The sequence below is a fragment of the Podarcis gaigeae genome (genome assembly GCF_964106915.1).
Source record: "Podarcis gaigeae genome assembly, chromosome: 7".
Classification (NCBI taxonomy): Eukaryota; Metazoa; Chordata; class Lepidosauria; order Squamata; family Lacertidae; genus Podarcis; species Podarcis gaigeae.
In genome coordinates this window covers 56,086,081-56,105,455 of record NC_139683.1, presented here as the reverse complement: position 1 = coordinate 56,105,455, position 19,375 = coordinate 56,086,081, and the positions used below count along the sequence as shown (strand labels likewise).

General features: G+C 40.5%; 1 protein-coding gene across 1 annotated transcript; it reads right to left on the bottom strand.

Annotated features, from left to right (window-relative positions):
- Nucleotides 1-244: 244 nt before the first annotated feature.
- GALR1 (galanin receptor 1) lies at nt 245-18,999 on the bottom strand. The gene is made up of 3 exons (XM_083747016.1): nt 17,505-18,999; nt 4,863-4,928; nt 245-2,073 (listed from the first exon to the last, which is right to left on the bottom strand). Exons 1-3 carry the CDS (start codon nt 18,222-18,224, stop codon nt 1,762-1,764), a joined length of 1,098 nt encoding a protein of 365 aa, XP_083603142.1. The 5' UTR covers nt 18,225-18,999; the 3' UTR covers nt 245-1,761.
- Nucleotides 19,000-19,375: the final 376 nt, after the last annotated feature.

Sequence of the window (19,375 nt, the reverse complement as noted above, 5' to 3'; positions counted from 1 at the left end):
TATTAAGAAAACTGATTTGAGCCTGGCAGCGATGAAGTGTGATCTTGTCCTTTTTTCTAAGAAGTCAGAGTACTTAAAGCCATCATACTAATAAAAGGAAAAAAGTAATCATCATGCTAAAGAAAAGACAGTTCACCATGGCCTATGATGGTTTTCACCTCAATCACTATTACAGCTAATAATCCAAATTCACCTACTGTATTTTGTATTTCTGTTGTACAGTTTGTGCAAACAGCAAAAGATATGAAGAAGAATTATACTTTACTCATAACTTTACTCATTACCTTTGACCCAAACCAAAAAGTTGGGTATAGTTAGTAAATAATTAAATTTGCTTCTGTGCATGAAATTAGATTTCACATTTCATAAACAGCTGAAAAAGTTATTGGAATTCAATTTTAATTTAAAATTACTTTCATTAAAAATCTAGAGTTATCAGTGAAGAAATAGTAGCGTTCAGCTTCCATCGGGTGTTGTGACTAATACTATCAATATTGTAGCTTGATATAGAAATGCATATAGAGCAGGTTCACATGTAATGCTTAACCAAACAATTAATTAGCGTAAATGTGAGGATTACTAGAGAGGGAACTGTGGATCCTGGGCTCCTCCCCCAGCAATCACGCTGCTAAGCCATTATTTGACTTAGTGTGCTGTTTGAACCCAGGCTTGTGGTTTGTCTTCTCCAGACAAAACATGAGCTGTTACCTAAGAACATATCATAGTTACAGCTCAAGGTTTGCCTGGAGTAAGACAAGCCATGAGCCTGGATTTGAACAACATGCTAAGTCAAGTGTGAACCTGTGTTCATGCCAAGCCACAGTTTGTCTTAGCATTACATACGAACCAGCTCCCTGTATCAAAATGTGGATTCTCATTTGTTAGATTCTTAATAGCATGAGAAGGGGTATCTGAAATTTGCCGCCATTATGGCTATTTCCATAGGAAGCACCTGACAAAATTTGGAAACTAGATTCTGTCTGCCTGATATTATTTCATTATCTACACACCAGGGAATCCTATGCAGTTTTTCATATACAGAAAGCTGAGCAGCAAATCTGGCTTTATTAACCATGAACATCTAAACACTACAATATATTCCATTTCTGAAGCAGCTGTTCTAAGTGGGCAGTAATCTTACACTGGACAATCTCTGGCTGATTGTGTAAATGTGGTATTAATTACATGGACCTACTGCACAGTTTGGACAGATAAGCTTCGAAGCACATTTCACGTTTATCCTTAGGTGCCTGAGATTTGTATCCTATTTCCTTGCAAAAGGTCACATTTTGAAAAATAATAGTTTATGGTGTAATTCTAACCATGACCACTCAAAATTAAGTCCTACCACATTCAACGGGGCTTACTCCTAGGTAAGTACAGTTAGGATTGCAGCTTTAGTGGTTTTATTAAAAAATGCATTTGTTTGTATAGGAGCAAAACATTATAATAGGTATAAATGAACACCCTTCTAAATGTATAGCAGGTTTCCGATTTACTTTTCTGGCATAATTTTAAAATAACTAAGGTACTCTTCATTTGAAAGGCATTCCAGAAAAAGAATATTAGAGTGCTTTCCATATGAACCCAGATTTTCTCGCATCAAACCTTTTCCTCCAGAAGCTGTTATTACAAACAGAACTTCAATAAGCTGACTACCAATTGCCAACATAAAGTTTTGGAGCACTTGTGCTTTTTATCGGAAGCAGGTCTACGTATATGAAAACCTGGCATTGCAAATAAAGACATTATTAGTGTTGTTCACACATGTGTTGAATTAGTAGAAGGTGGTGTGTCAATATGATTTTCTTTACCTTCATTCAGAGGTGATTTGCTACCAATCTGGCATTTGAACACTTGCTTATAGGCCTTCCTAAAATTCTCAGAGAGGAATGCATATACAATAGGATTCACAGAAGAATTGCTATAAGCCAGGCAATGCGCTGCCACTCTGAAGATAAACGAGGCTTGAGTCAGTGGGAAATCTCCAAATTCAGCCCAGAGATGTACAACATGATGGGGCAGCCAGGATATCCCAAAAACCACTACGACCACCAGGACTGTTTGTGCTGTCTGAGACAGAAAAGTTAAAGTGTGGATTATTTCTTAACAACTGAACAAGCAGACTTACAATATAGGCTTGAAAAGCAATGGAAAGGAGGAGAGGTACAGTAAACGTTTACAGATGTTATTCAAGTTTCCAAAAAGTAGCTTACGGGAATTAAACAAATGAGACTCGGGCCATACAAGCACTTAGATTTTCCTTCAAAAAATTTTTTTTTACTTCTGCATATCTTGAGATCTCTCCAAGACAGCTAATATCAAGCTGTGTCTGAGAGGCGCCATTTTGCCTAAACATCATAAACAGGAGCACATCTGTGATCAGAAAAAAGGGCAATGTGTATTACTAATGTTCAATATCTCAGACACTTCATTTCATTCCCTCTCCCACCCCGATTTTCCATCACCCCCACCCCCCATGTCTTTTTGCATATTGATGGTGTTGTTTGGTCTACATAAGGACATGCACTCAGAGAACTGAGATCACTGCTGTTATATATTGTGATAGTAAGATAACAATATGCCCAAAATACAGCTGTTGTGTGACACAGCAACCAGTTGATTCTCCATGGCACATGAAATAAATGACTTATTTGGGACAAAATTCAGGCTGTCTGTCTTGATATAAATGGTAAGAAAAAAAATCTTAATCAAAATCTGAAATACTACATTTGTCATACATATTTTCAGTGAGAGGTGGGGGGGGGCAATTTATATCACTTTATGTTAACATTAAAAAACCAAATCCTTCTGTCCTTGAATCTAACTAAAACAAATTATAGCTCCTGTCATATATAATTATCTAACAAGTTAAGTATGCTTCATTTGCCCTTGTTTGCTAAAAAATATGAAGCTCATTATGTTATGCTCAAGTAACCTCAGACGTAACTGTTGGCAGGATTTGACCCTCTACCTCTTAAATCTGTCATATTTATAACAGATGGTTCCTTTGGCTAGAGTCATTTTACATAATGGCCTGAAAATCCCTTGCTACATCTTATTCCATTATATCTCAGAAGCCCTTGTGACATTATTGGTATAATGTGCAGCCAAGGAGACATACAATATAGCTCTTCTTTATTTATTTATGTCTTAGGTATTCTCCTTAGAAAATCAAAGTACATGAAATATAATAATGGCCAAAAAAATTGAAATGCATTTCTAACGTCTTATTTATGTTGTATGTGCAACATAAATACACGATGTTCCTTTTTTCTTCTTCTTATATATTTGAAAATCCAATTAAAAAATTAAACATACTTATCTCACTTCAAAGTGACTCAAGCTGCTAAGCTATGTCATTTACTCATGAGTAGATGGTGTGCCTGTGAGTAGACTGTCTGCCTACTACTCAACATAACTTATTAGGATGCTTAAGGTAAAGGTAAAAGGACTCCTGCCCATTAGGTCCAGTTGTGACCGACTCTGGGGTTGCGGTGCTCATCTCACTTTACTGGCCGAGGGAGCCGGCGTACAGCTTCCGGGTCATGTGGCCAGCATGACTAAGCTGCTTCTGGCGAACCAGAGCAGTCCAAGGAAATGCCGTTTACCTTCCCGCCGGAGCAGTACCTATTTACCTACTTGCACTTTGATGTGCTTTCGAACTGCTAGGTTGGCAGGAGCAGGGACCGAGCAACGGGAGCACACCCCGTCGCGGGGATTCGAACTGCCAACCTTCTGATCGGCAGGTCCTAGTCTCTGTGGTTTAACCCACAGCTATTTGGCTCCCTGAAGAGCAGTGCAGCCTTCTGTTTCAAGTGGCTGCAATCATATACACTCCAGGAACAAGTCCCATTGAAGCGTATTACTTCCTTCTGAGTAGACCTGCATAGGCTTGTACTCTTAAGCATCTATCTGCAAAAGTTTGCACTCTTAAGCATCAATCTGCAAAAGCATCTACCTGACCTGATAGCTGCAGAAGCAGATCTACTTATGAGCAAAACCCTCTTCAGTTATTTATCCCTCATGCAATTAGAAGTATGCGAAGGGAAAGCTGAGATTAGCCTATTGGCCCCACCTCCTCCACTGTATCCTCCTTCTGCACTTGTACAGACCTCCCATGCAATTTAGAGCCATAAATAACACAAATAGAGAAGACTGCCTAATGCAACTATTTAGCCATCCAGCTAACAGAGGGGAGTGGACTGGTAGCAGAACTAGCATTCTCATTCTCGCTCTTTTCTCTCTCATGCTTTTATTTGTGTGGAGGATTTAAATGCACAAGTATTGCTAGTGTTGCTTTCCAGTTCTGACATCATAATGTTTCTGGCCCCTTAATTATTTTGGCTTTGTTCTTTGTACATACATAGTGCAAATGTACAAAAGACAGCACAAGGCAAGTGAGGGACGAATGAGGGACCACGGTCAATTAGGTCAGGGCTGCTGCAGTAAGACTGCCTGTTCCTCATTGCATGGGAAGTCTTTCCCGAGATAAGGCAAAGAATACAAGGAGGCCATTTCCACCTGCACAGGAAATATTGTTTTATTGTATGATTGCTCATTGGCCTTGATTTGTTAGAATAGATAAAATCACTGGCATATCTGCATTAAATTAAAAAAAATGGGGAGGGGGTATGTTAAAAAATGATTTCTTTTTCATAGTCCTAAATATTTATCAGAATATTTTAGTAAGATCTGCTGGTTCCTGAAATGTGCGGATATCTGTCACAAAATACTGAATTATCACATTTTCTTTCTAAATTTACTAATATAGTTTGGTAAATGTCATATTGGAAATGAATATGCACTCAACAACATGCCTTCTCAACCCTTGTTTTTAATAAGGAAAGTTATTTATTTACCTTCTTTTTGGATGCTTCTGACTTCTTTGATATGTTCCGCAGTTTTTTATGCAGGTGATTGAGAACCTGAAAAGATGATGATGATGATTAAATCAAATTTATATACCACCCTTCATCCGCAGAACTCAGGGTAGTTACAACATAAAAGCGCAATATAAAAAGACAAATACATAATAAAAATAAAAAATAACCCAATAACTCCCCCTCACCAACACACTGAATGTCTAGTTTGTTTAGAGCTACAAAATAGTTTTGCAGTAAAAGTTTTTGGAACTCATTGTTGTAGTGGAGTTTTTTCATTCCTACTCTGCACAAGGTCCAGATTGGAAAATTTCACTCAAATAACTCTAACACTTGCCTACCTGGGAATAAACCCCATTCAATTCAGATACTTATTAGATGCAAAACTCAGCATGCATCCTATTCACGTCTAGTTAGAAAGGATGCATGCTGAGTTTTGCATCTAATAAGTACCTGGTGAGAAATATTTACTACATTCACAGGTTCAAATGTTACATTGACAGGTTTTTACAATCAAAGTTTTTAAACTTTTCAAATACCAGCTTTCAAACACCAACATAAACAATCACATCCTCAGGGGCAGTTATGAACACATTTGTTCTTTACAGCTTCCAAATATTTGGGGGGGGGGGGAGCTACAAAAGCTCAAATGTATCCAGGTGGGTGAGGCAGAACCGCCAAATTAATGCAACAGTAAGAGATGAGCTCTCTGTTTTTTATATGTATTCCTAATCGGGGATTATAATGGATTACAATATGGTCCAAAGGGAAAAAAAGGGAAGAGTGGAAATGAGCTAAAGCAAATGTGCTACAATATCCAACACATTAAAAAAAAAATCCCAACAATTAAGTTACCGGAAAAAGTGTAATTTAAGTAAGAATGCACCATCCCTTCCTTATATTACTGTTTCCCATTGATATTTTTATGCATCTAAATCTATTCCTTTTAGGTGGATTCTTTGTGTAGTGAGTTGCATCCTGATATATAATTTATACATGGGCAGCGCAGTGAAGGGGACAGCTGTGTACCTTCAACTCAAACGACAATGAAATACAGGAAGTGATCCTGTATCCATCCATCAAAAGCTGAAATGTATAAAAGAAATTTATACAGGATGCTTGTGTGAGTTTTACATAGAAACACCAGACTATACTTGCATTTCATTGCCTCTTGGCCTCACATTTTGCATCTCTTCTATTATTATTAATCATCACCATCATCATTACTGCTTAATGCCCAGGCAGCTTTTCTACACTAATATACAGGGTGAGTCCTTTAAAAGAGGCCACATGGATATAGAGTACACATGTTCCACGGGGCCTCTTTTAAAAGACTCACCCTGTATATATACATATAGATGTCATCATGAGAATAGCTATTCAAGCATCTGATAAAGTGGACTTTAGCCCACAGAAGGTCATGCCACACAAGAAATATGTCAAGAGAGAAATTTGAATTCCTTGCATTTGGTAGCTGGAGGGGATTAAGATAGAGGGAAAGTGCCTCTCTGCCACTGCATATACATCCACACTCCATGGTCATAGATCTGCCACTGGCAGTGTTTTTCAGCTACATCTCACATAGTTTATTCCCTCCCATGGAAACCATTGGGGGGGGGTTTCAAATATGTAGGGGTGGTACATCGGGTTACATACGCTTCAGGTTACATACGCTTCAGGTTACAGACTCCGCTAACCCAGAAATAGTACCCAGGTTAAGAACTTTGGTTCAGGATGAGATCGTGCTCCGGCGGCGCAGCTTCAGGTTAAGAACGGACCTCTGGAACGATTAAGTACTTAACCAAAGGTACCACTGTATAAAGAACTGCCAGAGAAGGAGGAGGGCTTCCATCTTCTGTATTGACCAGCACATGCTGGGGATAATGGATAATCCATCACTTTGCTATTAGCTCTCCCTTCAGTTAGGATTGCTGTACATATTTGCCCGTCTTTAAGGTGCCACCAGACTCTCTTGTTTTTGCTACGATATACTTTGCATGGCTAACCATTTAGTAATACAGTACATCTGTTTTAGTCACAATGTGTATTTGACCAGACTATTGGCATAGTAGTACATTTAATAGATTATCAGCTCTCTGCAATACAGTATTTTATTTCATAAAATAAATTAGGCTTTCCTAAGCCACCCATGAATTCCAGTTTAAAATACATACAGGTTATCATTGGTTCATTAATTTTATTTTTATTTTTATTCCCCCCCCCCTTACTGCTCTTCTACTAGATGTAGAGGTGAAAAACATATATTAAAATAAAGATATTCTAGATCTAAACCTTTATTTCTTTTACATCTAGTATCATGTGGATACTTGGGTTCTCGACAATTTTGCCTATAAATTGCCTATACATGGTTTCTACAACAAGATTTCAGAAACAATATTCCTGGAAATTCACGTAAGCAATATAAACTGCAATAGTTATATTGCTAAATTAAATTACAGTTCTTTGCAAAAAGCTTTCCTACAAGATAAGGCTGGAAAAATCTCTTACATTAGAGCATGAGAGCATCACAGACCAAAAGAGATTTAAACTACAGATATATTTGGTTGTATTTGGTGTAGCATATTTTAACAATGCAGTATGAAAGAACATGTTTTACTTTATCGCCCAGATGTTTGAAGTAGTTTATCACCAAACATATGATCAATCCCTTCCGCATGTAAAGGGTAGGGAACAAATAGCTAGTTCCAGGGCATGGTCTGAATGCAGACGAGGCTATCATCTTGCTGAAGCTAAGTAGATATATGTCTGGTCAGTGTCTGTATAGGATACCTCTTAGGAACCACATTAATGCCACATTTATAGAAGAAAGGTGGGTATAAATGTAAGAAAATGTGTAGTGAGGGAAGATGGACAGAGAGAAATGTGATAAACCAGTCTAGATTATTTTATTTTGCTGATGGTATTATAAACATCTATGTAAAAGTGTAATTTGGTATTAAACAGGGTGGATAAAAATCAATGATTTTAAAAAATAAAAATAAAAAAACAGTTGTTTCTTATTTAAATCAGATTTTTAAAAAATTAAATTGGATTTTTAAAATAAAATGCTTCTGGAGGAAAAATCTTTCTAAAGATAGTTTTCTATTTAAGTTACATTATAGTTCAAAGGGTATTCATCAGAAAATAAGGATTTGTTTTAAATTTTTCATGTGTGCTAAAACTAAGTCTAAGTTTTTTGTTTCTTTTTAATTGTTTAACCACATCAGTTAACAATGTTATTGTTTTAGTTAGATAAATTGTTTAAATTGTTATTAAGGAAAAGATTATTTTTCTCCTTCCAATAAAGTACAGCAGAAAAGTTGTCCAAATATAAACAATTAACTTATTAAACCTCACAATAATTTCATGATTATCTGTCTATGTATTTCTAAAAGTATAACCAAATCAGTAATTTTTGATAGAACTGTAAAAACTACTCTGAAAATGTATTATTCCAAAAATGAAACCATCTGGTTGAAAATATTAAAATTATACGAGCAAGAATGAGTCTTTCTGTAAAAATAAATAAATGATTTGAATCAAGTCTTGCTGACTAGTGATTTAAATCAAATCCACCCTGGTATTAAATAGGTGGAAGACAGTAAACCAATACTGAATAGGCAATTTATCAATACTTATCTATGGCACTGTGTTGAAAATCTCCAAAGGACCAATTCCAATTGCCTCATAAATATGTTATACAGTGGGCACTCAGGTTGCGAATGTGATCCGCACAGGATGCATGTTCACAATCCACAGCGTTCGCAACCCAAACCCGCATGCGCAATCCACCACCCGCTTCTGCGCGTGCGCGACAGCCAAAACCCGGAAGTAACCCATTCTGGTACTTCCGGTTTTCAGCGGTCCGCAACCCAAAAAAACACAACCTGAAGCAGCTGTAACCCGAGGTATGACTGTATGTCACTAGGTATAAGATGGTGCCTTACAGAACCCCAAAGCATAATTGCCAGTGGGTAAGAAACAGTAACTCAATGCTCTTCTCTTGAATTGGCCTTGCAGACAGGACAGGAGGAATGCAATAAAACCCCCCAGAGTCTTTCACATATACAGTACAGCACGATCACTTATTCACCCATCAATCCATTCCCTCGCCTCGCACACTCCTCTCGCCTTCACTCATAGCCACTCAACCCCCATCTCTCACTTGGGGTTATACACTCTTAACTCATGGTTCACAGTCACCTCCCACCACAAACAAAAATTGGGAGGCCCCTGCTGTCACCCTGAGCATCACCCGCCTATATCTGCAGTGACAACTCTTAACTGCCCCAAACTGCCTAACCCACTTAATCTAACAACAGCCAAAGGGGGGGGGGGTGGCAGCAGCCTCACTGACATGGCAATCCTGACAAGTGACACAAAGTGTGGTGCCCATTGGTGGCTCCCCCTTCAGGATCGCTCTTGTTGAGGACCATCACATCACAATGGTAAGCTTTGAGTCAATGGAGTGGCTATAAGCAGAAGTGTCTGGAGTTCACTGCTGCCCTCCTCGTTCCAGCAGCTTGCTATAACAGGAGTGAGCGAGTATTGCTAATGCCCTCTCATCCTGCTCTAGTTCTCCTCACCAAGGCAATCAGTGAGCCCAGTGTCAATCAGTGGAAATACATTAATAGCTCATAAGAGGTTGAAGCATGATTTAAAGCCCCAAGTACGGCCAATATTGATTGCTGCAAGGCAGCTATTATGATTTCATCCACTTGTTTCATGTAATACCTCTTCATTAGCACTTAGTATATGGGAAGTGTTGCTTTAAATTAATATATCAATAATTTTCATTGGGGTTAACGATAAAATCATGGATGTTCTTAACTGTTCAGTCGAGATAATTATATGAATGCATTGCTCTTACTTACCTGTTACATAAAACAGATCAATTCAATTATTTTTTTTAATACTTTCCTACTACTGCTATTATTATAGTCCTGCTATTGCTATGATGCATGGTTTGCAGGTTGCAATCCCCTCCATCCAATGTTAGAAACTCAGAAATATAAGCCCAGCACCAGTTGGCTCCTTAAACCAGAGTTATAGTTGCCAAAACAGAATGCCTAGTTGCCATTTGGGGGCTCAAAGGTCCTTTTTTTCCCAAAACAATTTTTTTGGTTCCTGAAATCCATTCTGATTGTGCAGATAAAATATAATGGATAAAATTCTACAGAATCTGTTGCTAGTGTGTGAAAACAGTCAAGATCCAAGGATCTCCAGTAATGCACCTCCAGATGGTGGAGACAGCAAGCATCATCCTGGTGGGCACCACCTAGGCAGGCATTTCACTTGGTTGCAAGTGGCCAATAACCAGGTGGAAAATGCACCTGGCAAATTTCGAACGATGCCTCCACCTCATGAAAAGCCACTCCAGAGGCTCAGGAAAGGTTATAAATCAATGTTTAGTGAATCCACAGTGGTCAGGCACTTTGTACAAAATGACTTCTTCAGAGACAAGAAAAAACAGATGTTAATTTATAATATTTTATTTGTTTTTCAGCCTTGAAAAGCCAAGTGAATGAACTGAGCTGAAATTGCCTCATTAATCTTTCAGTATTAATCACAGTGCAATCATTCTTGTAATTGAAGCAAAACCTGTGAAAATCCATGTCAAAGATTCTCAAAAATTATGCTTTACTTTAGCTTCTGAGGCCAATTCTGAATCATCCAAGGGTAATTTCAGGCAGGTACTTCTTGTGAAAAATGTTGTTCCTCATTTTTTCGCAGCATCCACACAACTCTGTTGGCATCAAAATGGCAATTCACATTTCCACCTCCAATTTAATCTGGATTTACCTCATTGTATTTTTTTCTTTAAAAAAAATTTCATCAACTCATTTGTGATATTTGAATGACACTCTTAAAGTCATTCATCCACAGTATACACATAAATAGCAAAAGACACTTTTAGTAGCATATGTGAAAATCATATTCATAAGTGTTCTTAAATAATACTATTTATTCAGACAAATGAACAGCCTGAGGAGAAACTTGCTACCGAAATGCTGCTTCTCTTTCCAGTAGAAGGCAGATTTATTAAACAGCTATTGTTTTTTATAGGAGCTGAAGGAGCGTAGTACTTCAGGGACATATCTGGATTAAGATGCATGAAAAATGCAATAAACTTTAATGTCTAAAGTTTAACAACAGCAGAAAAGTTCACAAAGCTTTTCTCCCAAGAGGCCTTAATGAACTGCTTGAAAAAAATATTTTAGATGGCTATAGTCTGAAAATAGCTAATCACATATCTGTTACAGAACAGGTGACAGAGGAGGTAATTTATTTGTCAGAAAACTCCCACTCTAATGAGCACAGCATCCTCCACCCAAACTTTTTAGAAACAAATGAGTGTGGCAGAGACCCAAATCAGTCAAATTTATTGATGCCATTAACCTTATGGGAAGAATCCCATTGGGCTGGATGTATCAGTGGTGTTACGACCAAAAAAGGTAACAAAAATTAATCTAGTAAACATTGGCCTGTTTAAGAACATTGTGCAATTTTTTTTGCTATGGAGATTATAGATTTGATTATTTGATTTTAAAATATTCCATATAAGTGGAGGCATTGTATTTACAGGGATAATGTAGTTGATATGCCCCAGCATTTATTGAATCACTCTATCTATAAAGAGGTGGGGCAAAAACATGAGGGGTTTTTTTTTGGGGGGGGTCTCATTGGGTGAATTAATTCCTGCTTACTCGGCAGTGATCCAATACTGAGAGGGAGAGGAAAAGGAGGAGCAAGGTGTGGGCACAATGGCAGGAACACTAGCCCACACTGACTCTTCTGCTGCCTGGCCCTTCTCCCTTGATATCTGGCAGCAACTTCCACATCTGAAAGGCAGATAAACAGCACAGCTGCATCAAGGCAGGAGGTTAGCATAGGAGTAATAAGCCATCACCCTTAGCTACTAACCAGTCCATTAAAGTCACCCGCAGGCATTGAAGTCAGCGACCAGAAGAGTGGAGATGTTTTGGTGACTTCAATTTGAAACATTAAAAGTACCGGTATATAAACTCAGTCAGGTCCCTGCTTAGTCAGAGATCCCAGTGCCAGCTGTAGATTGAAGGAGTGGGAGGATGTGCTGCTGCCCTGTGGCAACTCACAGGGCCCTGAGATATCCAGTATTTTCTATGGTTTGCTTTCTATTTTTGTCTAGCAAACAATCCCTGTTTAAGTACAATGTTCTTGTTTTGTTTATTGCCACTGGCATCCAAAAAGAACCCTTTGCCCCTTGAGAAGGCAACAGGCTAGAAGCGATTTTATTTAGTGTGTGTTTTCATTTGTACCCTAGTAACTCCTGAGGCTGTAATTACACAGCTGTGATATAAGCAATTATACATACAGCCAACTTTGGGATATCTTATGCCAACAATTAAACTAAGACTAGGAATAACAACCACTACACTGAGGTATTGTAACTCATTATTCTTTAGTAATTCTGTGGGCTGTACCAAGGTTGTATGACAATAATGTAGCAGCTGCTCTGTTGAACTTTTGTGAGACGTTTCTATTTGGACAAGAATTTGATTGACAAGATGAGAGCAGAGGGTTGCTTTAATGGTAAGTTTCAGTAGGGAGGAAGCCCATTGTGATGCATGTCTTCTATTACTGTACTACTTTTAAGGTTTGTACTCACCTGAGTGAGCAGTTGGGGGAGGGGAGATTTAAGAATGGTGACAGCTTCAAAAATCAAGAATTTGTCAAGAACGTATAACTTGCTGTTGAAATGGAACACTCAGGATGAAATGGTGAAATCAGCTATGATTAAATGGGCACAAGACGTTGGACATAACATAATGATGGCTGGCTGGGAACAGTTATGGGCCACAGGTATGAAATTCACGGCATGTAATGCCCTAAGAGAAAATTCAATGAAAATGATTTATAGGTGGTACATGACACCAGTCAAGCTTGCAAAAATTTACAATCTGCCCGATAATAAATGTTGGAAATGTAAAGAGACTGAAGGTACATTCTTTCACCTTTGGTGGACATGCCCAAGGATTAAGACATTCTGGGAGATGATTTATAACGAAATGAAAAAGGTATTTAAATATACCTTCCTGAAGAAACCAGAGGCCTTTCTCCTGGGCATGGTCGGCCAATTGGTGCCAAAGAAGGATAGAACTTTTTTAATGTATGCAACAACAGCAGCAAGAATACTCATCGCAAAGTATTGGAAGACACAAGACTTATCCAATACTTTACGCAAAGTATTGGAAGACACAAGGAAGAATGGCAGATGAAGTTGATGGACTATATGGAACTGGCGGAAATGACTGGCAGAATCCGAGACCAGGGAGAAGAGTCGGTGGAAGAAGACTGGAAAAAGTTTAAAGACTATTTACAGAAATACTGTAAAATTAATGAATGTTAGAAAAATGTTGGAATGAAGTTATATGGCTTTAGTAGAAATGTTATAAGGAATTAAGTATAAATAGATTATTAGAGTATTAAAGGAAAAAATAAGGTTAGAATATGTTAAGATAACTATAGGATAGAAAACAGAGGAAGATGGAAAGGAATTGCTGGAACAATTAACAGAAGTGGAATACAAAAAGGGAGGTGCGAGGAGGTCGTTGAAATAAGTGAATGAAAGATAAGATATTGAAATTGGTAGATGTGTTTTAAACTGTTTTTGTTTTGTTAGTTTGTTAGTTTAATGTGTTAGTGTTATGTAGTGTTTTTGTATTGTATTGCATTTGAAGTGTTTAATTTGTTGGAAAAGTAATAATTATTATTTTTTTTAATAAAAAAAATGGTGACAGCCACTTCAGGAGTTTGCTGGGCAAAAGTGTCAGCAGGCAGTTGGTGGCAATCAGGGGTAGAGGTAGTTGATTCCTGCATTTATTTTAGCACTGGGAGAGGACTGTTGAGGCAAGAGAGAATCTCAGTTTCCACAAGCACACAGTTGCTTCATGGATAGCTGGACCAGTGGTGACTATTTAGTCAGCAACCATTCACTGACTGAAGTAGCCCCTTCAGGTACTGACTGAAGTAGCCCCTTCCTGAGAGCCAGTGTGGTGTAGTGGTTAAGAGCGGTAGTCTCGTAACCTGGGGAACCAGGTTCGCGTCTCCGCTCCTCCACATGCAGCTGCTGGGTGACCTTGGGCCAGGCACACTTCTTTGAAGTCTCTCAGCCCCACTCACCTCACAGAGTGTTTGTTGTGGGGGAGGAAGGGAAAGGAGAATGTTAGCCGCTTTGAGACACCCTAAAGGGAGTGAAAGGCGGGATATCAAATCCAAACTCCTCCTCCTCTTCTTCTTCTTCCTCCTCTTCTTCTTCTTCTTCTTCTTCTTCTTCTTCTTCTTCTTCTTCTTCTTCTTCTTCCTTCACTCCATCCCCCCACAACTTAAAGGTACAGGCAAGAATGCCACTCTTTCACCAATTCCTGAAGCAGCCACCAGTGATTTCACCTACAACTGCTTCAACAAACACTGTTTAAATAAGCACATTATTAAACTCTCTCTCTCTTGACATTGCAGCATATAAGGTGCGGCCAAGATCAGAAGAGCCGTTAGCCCCATTAAGGCATTTTTGATACATTTAGCCATTATTACTCATTATTACATTTCTAATAATGTGGTATAGATGGTTCTACCTTCCCTATTTCATCCTTACACCATCCTGTGACTGGCCCTAGGTCACACAGGGAATTTCATGGCCATGTGGTCTCCCAGGTTCAATACTCAAACCTCCTCACCATTCATCAGCAATAGCATGCAAGGTTGGGGAAGGGGGCCACATTAGTTTTCTGGCAATACTGGGGTTGGTACAGTGAAAGTGCACCAGCAGAGCCAATCTGCTACTACTTCAGGTGCATTTACACCAAGCCAATCTCCCTACTGCCTCACCCCCTACCAGACCAGTAAGCCATGGTGAATGACCTACCAGGAAACTAGAATAGCAGCTCTATCCAAACTTGGGAGTCACTTCTGTCTGTCGAAGAACATACAGAAGGAGGCAGCAGGCTACTGGCTCCACTCACAATCAGCTCCCTGGACGTCCACACAGATGTCAGCATAGAAAAATTCTCCATATGAACTACAATGTCTTCACCAATGCACAGATGTCCAAGAGGCATGCTATCCAAAACAAGATCAGCAAATGCACTCTCATTGCCCCTTTCTCTCTATGTGCAGGCATTGTATGTGGGGAAAATGCCTGAATGTGGCTAATGTCACATTTTTACGCTGACAATGTTTTTAATCATTTTAACTCTGCCACTTTTGTTTTTGAATATGGAGACATTTCCCTTACAAAAACTATTTATTTATAACAAAATATTTATATGCTACATCAAGGCATTTTAATATCTACATATAATAAAATCACATTAAAAATTAAAATAAGAGCTAATCAGCTAACTATTATGGAAAGATGCATTCTTATCTGCCTGCATAAGCCTGGCAAAATAGTAAAGGTTTCAGCAGGCTTTTAAAAAGACAGAAAGCATCTGCTGAATCTCTATTGGAAGTACATTCCACAAGATGGAACTGATGAAAGAAAGCTCTTTTTTTGTGTTGATGTCAAATGAGTCTTACCAGCTTGGATAACAACCAATGATACTACAGCAGATGATCTCAGTGACTGAGATTATGCATTGCCATCAGCAGTCTGGCCACCGAACTCTGCGGCAGCTGGAGCTTCCAAATCAGGTTCAAGAGCAGCCCCACATAGAGCACATTACAGTAATCCAGCCTCAAGGTTACCAAAGCATGGACTACAGTAGTCAGGTTATCCCTTTCCAAGAACAGCTATAGCTAATGAACCAGGTAGAGCTGATAAGAAGAACTCCATGGCCGCAGAGGGACACTCAGACATCTAATGGTGGTATCTGGGAATATTCCCAAGCTATGCACTTGCTCCTTCAGAGGCAGTGTGACCCCATCAAGAACAAATAATTTCCTGTATCCTGGACACAGAAACCACCACGACTGTCTTTTGAGGATTCAAGCAGTTTATTGGCCCTCATCCAGTTCACCACTGCACTCTGATACCAATCCAGAGTTTTCACATTCTCTCCTGATGTTACGGAGAAGTACTGTAGAGCAGCATTTCATCATGACACCTTGCTCTAAAACTCCTAATGAGTGCTGCCAACAGCTTCATATAGATCACATAATAAATTAACTAGTAGGCATTCTGAAAAGTGATGGTTTGCATTCCTGTTATCTGTTTTCTGCTTAATAAAACTAGTAAATCAGTGCATGCATATAGTATGCAAGGATTCTGATGTACTGGAAATATTGGAAGTATTGGGATTCTGGGCCAAATACAAAGTCTTTCTAACTAAAAACTGGTTTCAAAATTTGTTACCATTTACAACAGTGAAACTATGGCTAATGGTAACAATTAATTATAAATGTTGTATGATGAATGGATTGCCATTTTGTATTAAGACAATTTAGAACCATAGAATTGTATATCTGGAAGAGACCATGAGGACCATCTAAATCCAATCCCCTGCAATGCAGGAATCTTTCACCAAACATGAGGATTGAACCCAGGACCTTGAGATTAAGAGTCTCGTTCTCAACAGACTAAGCTATCCAAGCCTCCAGATTATAAATTTAAGCAAAAACACTGTGTTGTCAGAATGAAGAGTGTGGAGTTTCAAATCAATTGTAATTTGATGTCTTAGTCCCGTCTAGTTCTAGCATTTCTATTGATTCTTTTTATCTCAATCAGATAGTCAGGATGAACCCTTCATCTCAGAAGCAAAACATCCACTGATATCTATCAAAAGACATTACACTTTAATTCACAGATTGCCTTATGGATAGGAACTGTGCAACTACCACCTGGAAAGTGCCTTTGTGCATGAACAGATTTTAGGAAACCCTGGTCTTCTTTCCCTCAGAAAGTCATTCACACTGAGATACCCATATTTTTTAAGCAAAAGACTGCAATATGAAGCAGCATTCATTTACACAGCCTGTTGCTGCTTGCAAAGTTATCTGGATTAGGGCCTCTCTATTTTTGACACAGGGTAAGAACTGTAATTTGCCCTGTCTTTGAAGCAGCTGCAATTTAGTTCATATGGAAGCCATATAACGAGGTTGTTTGGCTTTGCCTTGAGTAAGTCAATACAATGTGGCTGAGTACTATGTGTTTGGAATGGGAAGTTACACTTATTGTAACCTCTGAAATATATCTCTAGTTACTAGTCTAAAGTTTAGAATATCATAAAGAGATCAACCCCCACCCCCACCCCTTACCATCTGGAATTTAGCTTGTGCAACCATTCCACACACTTTTCAACTTTGACTTACCAAAACTACACCATATATAACTTAATTAAGCCTCTATGCACATGAACTACTGCCTCATGGTCAATAAAGTCCTTGCAAATGCAACCTTTAACCTTTTAGTGTATGTTAAACATTGTGCAATTATATCTGTAGCCAACACAGATTATGCACAGTAATGTCACACTAAACATTCATTGCACACTAAACATTGATTTTAGTCCAAGCTTTTTTTACCACTGTGCAGTCTGCTGTGTAAGTCATTGTTCTCCAAGGCTGCTTTCCCTATATACTTTGGGAATGGCTGCCTCTCACACACATCTATGGCATGACTTGTGCTAATTCACCTGCACTCACCTTCGCATAGCAAAAGGAGATGAGCAGCAGTGGTAGCAGGTACCCAAAGACAAAAGTGCAGATCACGTAGACTTTCTTGTGATGAAGATTGGGCCATACTTCCCAGCAGAAAGTCTGGTTGATGATTTCATGGTGAACGATACGCTGGTGGTGAGCCACAGGTGAGGCCATGGCAATCGAGAACAGCCAAATGACCCCGACGCCGAGCAGCGCATTGCGGGACACTCGCAGGGACGAGGAGCGCCGGGAATGCACAATGGCCACATAGCGGTCCACAGACATTGCCGAGAGCGTGAAAATGCTGACCAGCATGGAGACGGTGAAGAAGTAGTGGATGAACTTGCAGATGAAGGTGCCCAGCACCCAGCTGGGCGACATGTACACTGTGGACTGGAAAGGGATGCAGAAGAGCAAATAGGCCAAGTCGGCAATGCTCAGGTTGAGGACAAAGATGTTGGTGGTGCTGCGGGGCTTGCCCGGCTTGCTCCTGGCCAGCACGGTGATGACCAAGGAGTTGCCCACCACACCCAGGATGAAGATGAGGCCAAAGACTATCAAGGTGATGAAGTTCTCGATGCCAATTTCGAAGAGGAAACTGGCCCTCCCCTCCTCCAGGGGGCGCTCTGGAGCCGACCTGGAGGCATTCGAGTCCAGCCAGGACAAGCCCCAGGTGTGGTTCATGTGGTAGAGGGAGGTGGGGGCGGGCGACTGGGGGTCCATGCTCGGGGCAGTCTAGGAAAGCAAAACTCCACAAAGCAACAGGCAAGCAAAGCAGCCCCGTCTCTTCCCTCCCACAGAAAACCTTTTCTCTTCAGAAAGGGGCTTTTCTCTCTTCCTCTCCTCCACCTCGCAAGGACTAAGCCCAGCCCCTTCTTGTTCCCCGGGAACAAGGGGGGAAGAGGGCAGGGGAGACAGCCTTGCGTGGAAATGGCACGAGTCCCCGGGACGGTTCCCCTCATGCGCTGGTGAGCGTGTCCCTCTCCTGCCTGCTCAGCAGCGGCAAACTTAAAAGGCGGGAAGCGGCGCTTGCCCTCTCTGGCGGTCCGCTCGCCAGCCCATGCGGTCAGCTAGAGCTCCCTTTCCGAGAGAGACCGTCTGAGAGGGGACTCTTCTCTCGCCTCGTCGTCGTCTTCTTCTTCGCAGGAGCGGACCTCTGGACTGCGCCCCCCGTTCCCGCCTGTCATCCCTCAGGGCGCGCAGGGCGAGCTGGGCTTCGCTCGGCTCGGAGGCAGCCGCTGCCTGACTGCGCGCGGACTGCTCGGCTGGCGCTTTTTCTCCCGCTTCCCCCGCGCCCCCCTCAAGCTCCTCCTCCGGCTCCTCCCTCAGGCTGCCTGAGGCGCCGCTCGCGACTTCGCTGGCCGCGAGACCCGGGTAGCCTTTTCTCCCCGGCTCCTGCCCCTGGCGCGCGACGGAGACGGAAATGCAGCCGAAGCAACAGCTTCTCCGCTTCCTCGGGATTTCCGGGCTTGAGCAGCCCGCTGTTGTGGGGATGTGCGGGGCGGGAAGGGGAAATGCGGAGGGGAAACCCGGCCGGTCCGAAGGCGCGCGCAGTGCCTCTTCTTCCTCGCTTTGCCTCCCGAGGTAGCAGAAAGGGCGCCTCTATTTAGCCAGCCAGAGGTGGCAAAAGTCGCCACAGAATGCCACCCAGAACTCCGTCTGGGTTTTATTCCTCCTTGCGTTTGTATTCTGCTCTTCCTCTAAGCTGCTCAGGGAGCATGCATTATTTACTATTATTATTATTATTATTATTATTCGTAAGGGCTACAGCAATTTAAAAATAAAATACAATATTAGAAGTTAGTCATAGTCAGAACAGACTTGGAATCAGCGGGTTTAAGTCTGTTGTGCTCACTGGATCTTCTCTTGGGTGT

Bases quoted from the DNA above. Each gene is read 5' to 3' on its own strand.
- GALR1 (XM_083747016.1), bottom strand. From the start codon at position 18,224: ATGGACCCCCAGTCGCCCGCCCCCACCTCCCTCTACCACATGAACCAC. The intron at 4,929-17,504 runs GTGAGTGCAGGT...TCATCTTTTCAG, and splicing joins TCTCCTTTTGCTATGCGAAG to GTTCTCAATCACCTGCATAA. The intron at 2,074-4,862 runs GTAAATAAATAA...TTTCTGTCTCAG, and splicing joins CAGAAGCATCCAAAAAGAAG to ACAGCACAAACAGTCCTGGT.